Source organism: Perca flavescens, chromosome 20 (assembly GCF_004354835.1).
Source record: "Perca flavescens isolate YP-PL-M2 chromosome 20, PFLA_1.0, whole genome shotgun sequence".
Lineage (NCBI taxonomy): Eukaryota > Metazoa > Chordata > Actinopteri > Perciformes > Percidae > Perca > Perca flavescens.
Genome location: NC_041350.1, coordinates 24,081,608 through 24,092,314, shown reverse-complemented (window position 1 = coordinate 24,092,314; position 10,707 = coordinate 24,081,608). Strand labels below are relative to the sequence as shown.

Here is a 10,707-nt window from a genome sequence, read left to right as displayed (position 1 = left end):
TAGTATGCCGAATGGAGTGATAAAAAGGCCATAGTATAGTATGTTGAATGAAGTGATAAAAAGGCCATAGTATAGTATGTCAAATGAAGTGATAAAAGGCCATAGTATAGTATGTCGAAAAAAGTGATAAAAAGGCCATAGTATAGTATGTTGAATGAAGTGATAAAAAGGCCATAGTATAGTATGTTGAATGAAGTGATAAAAAGGCCATAGTATAGTATGTCGAAAAAAAAGATAAAAAAGCCATTAGTATAGTATGTCGAGAAGAGTGATAAAAAAGCCATAGTATAGTATGTCGAAAAAGAAAATGCCATAGTATAATGTGAGTGATAAAAAGGCCATAGTATAGTATGCCAAAAAAGTGATAAAAAAGCCATAGTATAGTATGTTGAATGAAGTGATAAAAAGGCCATAGTATAGTATGTCGAAAAAAAAGAAAGAAAAGCCATAAAAAAAGCCATAGTATAGTATGTCAAAAAGAGTGATAAAATAGCCATAGTATAGTATGCCGAATGGAGTGATAAAAAGGCCATAGTATAGTATGTTGAATGAAGTGATAAAAAGGCCATAGTATAGTATGTTGAATGAAGTGATAAAAAGGCCATAGTATAGTATGTTGAATGAAGTGATAAAAAAGCCATAGTATAGTATGTTGAATGAAGTGATAAAAAGGCCATAGTATAGTATGTCGAATGAAGTGATAAAAAAGCAATAGTATAGTATGTCGAAAAGAGTGATAAAATAGCCATAGTATAGTATGTTGAATGAAGTGATAAAAAGGCCATAGTATAGTATGTCGAAAAAGTGATAAAAAGGCCATAGTATAGTATGTTGAATGAAGTGATAAAAAGGCCATAGTATAGTATGTCGAATGAAGTGAAAAAAAGCCATAGTATAGTATAAAAAGAAGTGATAAAATAGCATAGTTTAGTATGCCATAGAAGAAGTGATAAAAGGCCATAGTATAGTATGTCGAAAAAGTGAAAAAAAAAGCCATAGTATAGTATGTCGAAAAAAGTGATAAAAAGGCCATAGTATAGTATGTTGAATGAAGTGATAAAAAAGGCCATAGTATAGTATGTCGAAAAAAAGCCATAGTATAGTATGTCGAGAAGAGTGATAAAATAGCCATAGTATAGTATGTTGAATGAAGTGATAAAAAGGCCATAGTATAGTATGTTGAATGAAGTGATAAAAAGGCCATAGTATAGTATGTCGACAAAAAGCCATAGTATAGTATGTCGAATGAAGTGATAAAATAGCCATAGTATAGTATGTCGAATGAAGTGATAAAAAGGCCATAGTATAGTATGTTGAATGAAGTGATAAAAAGGCCATAGTATAGTATGTTGAATGAAGTGATAAAAAGGCCATAGTATAGTATGTCGTCGAATAGAGTGATAAAAAAGCCATAGTATAGTATGTCGAATGAAGTGATAAAAATAGCCATAGTATAGTATGTCGAATGGAAGATAAAAAGGCCATAGTATAGTATGTTGAATGAGTGATAAAGGCCATAGTAGTGATGAAGTGATAAAAAGGCCATAGTATAGTATGTCGAAAGAAGAGATAAAAAGGCCATAGTATAGTATGTGAAAAAAGTGATAAAAAGGCCATAGTATAGTATGTTGAATGAAGTGAAAAAAAGGCATAATAGTATAGTATGTTGAATGAAGTGATGGAGTGATAAAAAGCCATAGTATAGTATGTTGAATGAAGTGATAAAAAAGGCCATAGTATAGTATGTGATGAATAGTATAAGTGAAAAAAAGGCCATAGTATAGTATGTCGAAAGAAGTGAAAAAAAGCCATAGTATAGTATGTCGAAAAGAGTGATAAAATAGCCATAGTATAGTATGTCGAAAAAAGTGATAAAAAAGGCCATAGTATAGTATGTTGAATGAAGTGATAAAAAGGCCATAGTATAGTATGTCGAAAAAATGATAAAAAAAGCCATAGTATAGTATGTTGATTGAAGTGGTAAAAAGGCCATAGTATAGTATGTCGAATGAAGTGATAAAAAGGCCATAGTATAGTATGTTGAATGAAGTGATAAAAAGGCCATAGTATAGTATGTTGAATGAAGTGATAAAAAGGCCATAGTATAGTATGTCAAAAAAAAAATGATTAAAAGCCATAGTATAGTATGTTGAAAGAAAAGAAAAAGCCATAGTATAGTATGTCGAACGAAGTGATAAGAAGGCCATAGTATAGTATGTTGAAAAAGTGATAAAAAGGCCATAGTATAGTATGTTGAATGAAGTGAAAAAAGGCCATAGTATAGTATGTTGAAAAAAATGATAAAAAAAGCCATAGTATAGTATGTTGAATGAAGTGATAAAAAGGCCATAGTATAGTATGTTGAATGAAGTGATAAAAAGGCCATAGTATAGTATGTTGAAAAAAGTGATAAAAAAGCCATAGTATAGTATGTTGAAAAAGTGATAAAAAAGGCCATAGTATAGTATGTTGAATGAAAAGATAAAAAGCAATATAGTATAGTATGTCAAAAAAAAAGATAAAAAGTATAGTATATGAATAAGTGATGCCATAGTATAGTATGTGATAAAAAGGTGATAAATAGTATGTAAAAAGGCCATAGTAGTATGAAGAAGTGATAAAAAGGCCATAGTATAGTATGTTGAATGAAGTGATAAAAAGGCCATAGTATAGTATGTCGAAAAGAAAAAGCAATAGTATAGTATGTCAATGGGATAAAAAGCCAAAGTATAGTATGTCGAATGAAGTGATAAAATAGCCATAGTATAGTATGAAAAAGATGAAAAAAAAGCCATAGTATAGTATGCGTTGAATTAAAAAAAGGCCATAGTATAGTATGTGAAGTGATAAAAAAGTGATAAAAAGGCCATAGTATAGTATGTTGCCATAGTATAGTATGAATGAAGTGATAAAAAGGCCATAGTATAGTATGTGAAAAAGATAAAAGAAAAAAAAAAAGCAATAGTATAGTATGTCAAAAAGAGTGATAAAAGAGCCATAGTATAGTATGTTGAATGAAGTGATAAAAAGGCCATAGTATAGTATGTCAAAAAAAAGCCATAGTATAGTATGTCGAAAAGAGTGATAAAATAGCCATAGTATAGTATGCCGAATGGAGTGATAAAAAGGCCATAGCATAGTATGTTGAATGAAGTGATAAAAAGGCCATAGTATAGTATGTTGAATGAAGTGATAAAAAGGCCATAGTATAGTATGTCAAAAAGAGTGATAAAATAGCCATAGTATAAAAGAAGTGATAAAAGGCCATAGTATAGTATGTCGAAAGAAGAGAAAAAAAAGCAATAATATAGTATGTCGAAAAGAGTGATAAAATAGCCATAGTATAGTATGTCGAATGAAGTAATAAAAAGGCCATAGTATAGTATGTTGAATGAAGTGATAAAAAGGCCATAGTATAGTATGTCGAATTAAGTGATAAAAAGGCCATAGTATAGTATGTTGAATGAAGTGATAAAAAGGCCATAGTATAGTATGAGTAAGTGAAAAAAAAAGTATAGTATGTTGAAAAAAGATAAAAAAGCCATAGTATAGTATGAAGTGATAAAAAAGCCATAGTATAGTATCTCGAGAAGAGTGATAAAATAGCCATAGTATAGTATGCCGAATGGAGTGATAAAAAGGCCATAGTATAGTATGTCAAATGAAGTGATAAAAAGGCCATAGTATAGTATGCCGAATGTAGTGATAAAAAGGCCATAGTATATTATGTCGAATGAAGTGATTAAAAGGCCATAGTATAGTATGTCAAAAAAAATGATAAAAAAAGCCATAGTATAGTATGTTGAATTAAGTTATAAAAAGGCCATAGTATAGTATGTTGAATGAAGTGATAAAAAGGCCATAGTATAGTATGTCGAAAAGAGTGATAAAATAGCCATAGTATAGTATGCCAAATGGAGTGATAAAAAGGCCATAGTATAGTATGTCGAAAAAAAGCCATAGTATAGTATGTCGAGAAGAGTGATAAAATAGCCATAGTATAGTATGCCGAATGGAGTGATAAAAAGGCCATAGTATAGTATGTCGAAAGAAGAGAAAAAAAGCAATAGTATAGTATGTCGAAAAGAGTGATAAAATAGCCATAGTATAGTATGTCGAATGAAGTGATAAAAAGGCCATAGTATAGTATGCCGAATGGAGTGATAAAAAGGCCATAGTATAGTATGTCGAATTAAGTGATAAAAAGGCCATAGTATAGTATGTTGAATGAAGTGATAAAAAGGCCATAGTATAGTATGTCGAAAGAAGAGAAAAAAAAGCAATAGTATAGTATGTCGAAAAGAGTGATAAAATAGCCATAGTATAGTATGTCGAATGAAGTGATAAAAAGGCCATAGTATAGTATGTCGAAAAAAAGCCATAGTATAGTATCTCGAGAAGAGTGATAAAATAGCCATAGTATAGTATGCCGAATGGAGTGATAAAAAGGCCATAGTACAGTATGTTGAAAGAAAAGAAAAAAAAGCCATAGTATAGTATGTTGAATGAAGTGATAAAAAGGCTATAGTATAGTATGTCAAAAAATAAGCCATAGTATAGTATGTCGAATGAAATGATAAAAAAAGCCATAGTATAGCATGTTGAAAAAAAGCCATAGTATAGTATCTTGAAAAAAGTAATCGTATAGTATGTCGAATGAAGTGATAAAAAGGCCATAGTATAGTATGTCGAAAAAAGTCATAGTATAGTATGTCGAATGAAGGGATAAAAAGGCCATAGTATAGTATAGGCCATTGTATAGTATGTCGATAAAAGTCATAGTGTAGTATGTCTGAAAAAGTCATAGTATAGTATGTTGAATGAAGTGATAAAAAAAGCCATAGTATAGTATGTAAAAAAAAAAAGCCATAGTATAGTATGTCGAATGAAGTGATAAAAAGCCAAAGTATAGTATGTCGAAAACAGTGATAAAAAAAGCCATAGTATATTATGTTGATAAAAGTCATAGTATAGTATGTCGAATTAAATGATAAAAAGGCCATAGTATAGTATGTTGAAACAAATGATAAAAAAAGCCATAGTATATTATGTTGATAAGTCATAGTATAGTATGTCGAATAAAGTGATAAAAAAACCAGTAGTATAGTATGTTGATAAAAGTCATAGTATAGTATGTCAAAAAACACGATAAAAAGCCAAAGTATAGTATGTCGAAGAAAAGGCCATTGTATAGTATGTCGAAAACAGTGATAAAATAGCCATAGTATAGTATGTCGAATGAAGTGATAAAAAGGCCATAGTATAGCATGTCGAAAAAAATAATAAAAAAGCCATAGTATTTATTCAGAAGCATTTTCTGCAGGAAATGCATTTTCTAGTTTAAAACATTGTTTCAGGGTCAAATGGGTGATTAAGAACAAGTATATTATATACTTTTATTACATTTTGTTGATAATACTTGAATTTGAATGCTGAACTTGAGTATTTTTAAACTGTTGCATTGATAATTTTACTAAATCTGAATACTTCTTCCACCCCTGTTGTTGATTGAATGTTCATCTTTGATTAGTTGCCCTGTGAATCAATTAAATTATAATACATAAAATATATTTCTCACCTGTGAATTCTGATATGAGTCTGCAGAGTGCTTTTGGCTGAAAAACACTTTCCACAAATCTCACAAGTAAAAGGCTTCTCACCTGTAAGAAAAATATAAATGTCACTGAGTGCTTCCACTTTTACAGATATCAGTTTCACAGCAATATTACTTTTATTAGCTTGTCCGACTCTACCTGTGTGAGTTCTCAGGTGCTTTTTCAGCTGAGCTGTGTCCATAAACTTGTGATGACACTTAGCACATTCTGGTAATGATTTGCCTAGAATTCAAAGACAAGAATAAAGAATACATTATTCAGCCTTTAGAGGGACTATGTTAGAATTAACCTGCTGCTGTTGAAGTGATGTAATTCTCACCTGTATGAACTCTGTAATGGCTTTGAAGTTGCCTCTTCTGAGTGAACGTCTTTCCACATTTATCACAGCTGAAGGATTTGTCTTCTAAGGATGCAGGTAAAGAGAAATGATTTATAGTAGAGCAGTAAAGAACAAGACACTGATAGATCATAGGACTTTGATGATTAACGGGAATACATTTTAAAAATTAAAACAGAGTCATCACTGTTAATCGGCTGTCTGAAATTTTTTATTTTCAATCTTATTAAATGGGCTGTACACAACATTCAGAACATTAATATAGTGGCAAACAAATATTTGCTATGTAAAGATATAGTGGAAAAATGCCAACTGAGCAGAGAATAAAGTCACACGCCCTCTGTGTGTGTTGTAATATGAGCTTCTCTGTGCTTTGTTTTGGTAGCTGGTCCAGCCACGTGATATGCTGGCGCCAAATATCAATATTTTAATTAATAACAGCGCTACATAGATTTCCCTGCTGCCAGACTTTTTTTATGGCATTTTGATGGCAAACTGTACTGTGACTTCTTTGTTTTATGACGTACTATGCCATTTTTATGCCATACTATACTATGACTTTTATGACATATTATACTATGACTTTTTTATGAAAATGAAAGGGAAAGTATTAAAATGAAACACCTGAATGAGGGAAACTTGAACGGAATTATAACAGATTAGTACAGTGCCCGTTCAAAATATGCCTGTACAGAGTGCGTCAACAGCCTGCTGCGCGCTGTTTTTTTCCTTAACCTTTTTGTTTGGCCGTTTAGTTTTATTCACAATGTTTTTTATATCCAATGTCCAAACTGCTCTGAAATCCAAAACCCAAGTTCATTGGGTACCCAAGAGCAGGCGCGCACACGCACACACACGCACGCTTCCCCGATTTATTAGATATAGATAATAAAAAGATGCCCCAGCCACGTTTAAGTCTAAAGTCTGGACCCATAGTTGCTCTATAGTTGTGTCATTTTAATTTACAGACTGAAAAACTTTTGCTGTTTTTTAACAGTTTGGACTTGCAGTGATTAAAGAGAGAAAACCTGCACTTAACCTTTTCACGGGCATTTGGTATTCATAGTTAGACCGATATCGTGATGTAGCATTATAGGATTGTCTAGAAATATATTGATTATCGCAGCATTACGGTTTTGTGATATTATCGGTATCGTGAGCCATGTATCGGGTATCCTGAGGTACCCTATGATTCCCACCCCTAGGTGTAACCAAGTATACCAATTGAGGAACAAACATGCTTAACTTCATCAGATCCTACCTTTATGGAGGTTCATGTGCTCTTGTAGGGAGTGTTTGGTGGAGAGCGCTTTGGAGCAGACGGTGCAGACAAAAGGCTTTTCTCCAGTGTGCATGCGCTGGTGAACCAGCAAAGTATGCTTCTGGGTAAAGCCCTTTCCACAAACCAGGCACTGAAAAGGCTTCTCTCCTTGGGGGGAAAAAAAAAATACCCAATGAAATACAGTGAAGTGTACTGGTGTATATACAGGTAGTTAGTGTGGTATCACCTGGAGAGTAACAACACTGGGGTTCAGCACCTCAAGAAACTATAATGTACCGGTACTATACTAGGACTTTTTTCTTTTTATAGCATGCTATATTATAAAATGTTTTAAGACTTTTTGTGACATACTATACTTTTCTAAAATGTTACCATGACATGTTATATACTATACTATGTTTAATTACTTTTTATGGCATTTTGATGGCAAACTGTACTGTGATTTCTTTGTTTTATGACGTACTATGACTTTTTATGCCATACTATACTATGACTTTTTGAAAGGGAAAGTATTAAAATGTTCTGGGTATGATTAACATATAATAATGCATTTCATGTCACGTTGAGAGGCCGCACAAAATGTATCTGAGGGCTGCACAGAAACTTTGCCTTAAATCGTAACTCCCAAGGCAGATTACCTGTATGAGTCCTCAGGTGAATCTTTAAAAAGAGGTGATTTTTGAACACTTTGCCACAGTCCTCACAGCGGGCCTCAGTGTTGGGGTATTTCTTTTTCCTGCCTTTCTTCCCAGGCTCTTTGCTTACTGCTGTGTCGCTGACCACCTTGTAGCTCTTGTACTTCACCGGTGGCCTGATTTTGCGTTTGCTCTGCCGGCTCTGGTGGGCTTCTGGTTTGTAATCTGCATTGTCTTTAGCTTGTGACTCAGTTACTGTATCATCACAGCCCGTATCTCCAACCAGCCCCCCCTCTGAGCTATCGCATGGTGCACTTGTCCCCTCCAACTCCGTTACAAGTTCTTTTTTTCTTGGGTCGTCCTCTTTTGCGTTTCGGCTGATCTGGCACCTGGGTTATGTCAGCCTTTACCTCCTGGCCTCTAACCACTGCAGCAGAGTGTGTGAGTTCATCGAGCACCTTGACAAGATCGTTTACCTCCATAACATGAGCCGTGGCCAGAAGCTGCTCAGTGGCACTCTCCTCTACAGACACCTGGGCGCTGTAGATGAACTCCAGCACTTCTGCAAACATCGCAGCTGCCATACCATCCAGCCGGTAGGTCGACTGACTGATCTGATCTTCTGCCATGAACATGAGGGAGAAGTACTCGCTGCTTGCTGCCAGCAGGGCTTTGTGCGCCTTGAAGTGCACGTCTTCCACAACAAGAGTGATGTCGCACAGTAGGTCTCTTTTCCTGAGCTTGTCGAATTTGCTCAGGATGCTCTGCTTATGTGAATCTGAATGGAGGGCCATGAGTGATGAGGTCCTAGCTGTTGCTTTCTGAGACATCTTCCCCTCAAACCAATCCCTTCTGTTCCTGCAGGCAATGAAAAGCAACTCTCAGTTAAAACAGGGTTACAGTGCATAAGACAGAGAAAGAAAAAGTAAATGGACTGTTTTTATATAGCGCTTTTCTAGTCTCAACGACTATTCAAAGCGCTTTAACATAGTACAGGAACCATCCACACACATTCATACACTGTGGCCGAGTATGCCATACAAGGTGCCACCTGCTCATCAGATAAACACTCACACACATTTACACTCTGATGCACATCATCAGGGGCAACTCGGGGTTCAGTGTCTTACCACTCTACCACTGAGCCACAGCCGCCCCACACAAGTACAATACATTACTTTCACAACTTTTACTTCTATTTAATCAATGCATTGCCATTTAAAAAAAATCATGTGAAAACAAAGCAAATAATCTTGTTTTAGAGCTTGAACGAATAATTATTGCTGGAGTTTATTTAGTGATGCAATGATCATGATCAGTTGGTAGATCAACGGAAAATGAATCAACAATTTTGATAATCCATTTACCATTTTAAGTTAATTTAAAAAGTGATATCCTTTCCTATGTTTTGTATCATTATAAAGTAATTATCTTTGGGTTTTAACAATTGTGTCACAGTCTGGTATGGCAACTGCTCTGCCTATGACCGAAAAGCACTGCAGAGGGTGGTAAAAACTGCCCAACGCATCACCAGTTCCTCACTCCCCTCCATCAAGACCATCCAGGGCAAGCGATGCTTGGGTAAGGCGCGCATCATCAAAGACTGTTCTCACCCCAACCACAGACCATTCACCCCACTTCCCTCCGGAAGGCGTTACAGGTCTCTCCGCACCCGAACCAGCAGGTTCAGAGGAAGCTTCTTTCCTGCGGCTGTCACCCTACCCAACTCTAGCTCTGCATCCCGGTGGCAACCAACCACTAATCCCCCAAACCCCCCTATCCCACCCACAGTGTCCTATTTATTTATTTAAAAATTTACATACGGTAACTACACTTATACAGAGCCATATTCTACTGCTCTTCATACTATTCATCTGCACATACACTTATTATCATGTTACTGTTTCTGCTCTACAATGGTACTGTTAACACACTGCACATAGCAGTACATACCTGTCTATATGGTTCATACTGAATATCCATATTTTATTCTGTTTTTCTTATAATACAATGCATTTATGCGTTTTTTTACTACTATTATAATGTAACTGCTACTACATTGCACATATCTGTACATGTTGTTCATACATTGTTCATATTACATAGCCATATTTATTCCGCTCTTATAACGGTAACTGCTAATACACTGCACACATTTATATTTAATTTATATTACTCTAAACCACCTTCTGTTAACTGACTTTACACTACTGTCTACACTGCACCATATGTCTTGTCCAGTCTATACTTGAATATCAAACTGCACTTTTTCTGCTTTTTGCACTTTTGGTTTGACAAACTGCATTTCGTTGTCTTTGTACTTGTACTCCGCACAATGACAATAAAGTTGAATATAGTTGAATCATCTAATCTAGACTGTTGGTTGGAATATACAATAGACACAAAATTATGGAAATTTCTCAGTTTATAGACCAAATTATTATTATTTTGAAAAATAATCAACAGATTAATTGATAATGTGAGAACTGTAATCTATCAATGTCATCGTTACAATGCCCTTAATGAGCCATAAAAAAGGCATGTCATCAAATTGCTTATCTGATCTGAACAGTTTAAACCAAAATTAAAAGAATGGTCACAATTCTGAAAAGCTGGAAACAGTGTGTTTGGCATTTCTCAGTCATAAAAATGACAAACGATTTATAGTCAAAACTGTCAACGGGCGGATTGATCAATTGGTTTCAGCTTGCAACCATACTATATTTTAATTTACATGACTAGGCTATATCTTCACAACTTAGTGCATGGCTTCTACAAGTATGTTATACCTACCGTTACCACATTCATACAAAGTTTACATGCTAGTGTTTAGTCTTG

The 10,707-nt window shown here is 34.5% G+C and overlaps 1 protein-coding gene across 1 annotated transcript in view; it reads right to left on the bottom strand.

Moving 5' to 3' along the window:
• Positions 1 to 10,707, bottom strand: part of zbtb24 (zinc finger and BTB domain containing 24) — a 16,773-nt gene that overhangs the window by 5,676 nt on the left and 390 nt on the right. Inside the window, 6 exon segments of the mRNA XM_028566260.1 lie at positions 5,579 to 5,660; positions 5,754 to 5,837; positions 5,935 to 6,018; positions 7,214 to 7,381; positions 7,873 to 8,215; positions 8,217 to 8,727. Of these exon segments, the coding sequence (XP_028422061.1) occupies positions 5,579 to 5,660; positions 5,754 to 5,837; positions 5,935 to 6,018; positions 7,214 to 7,381; positions 7,873 to 8,215; positions 8,217 to 8,699 (1,244 nt within the window). The 5' untranslated portion in view covers positions 8,700 to 8,727.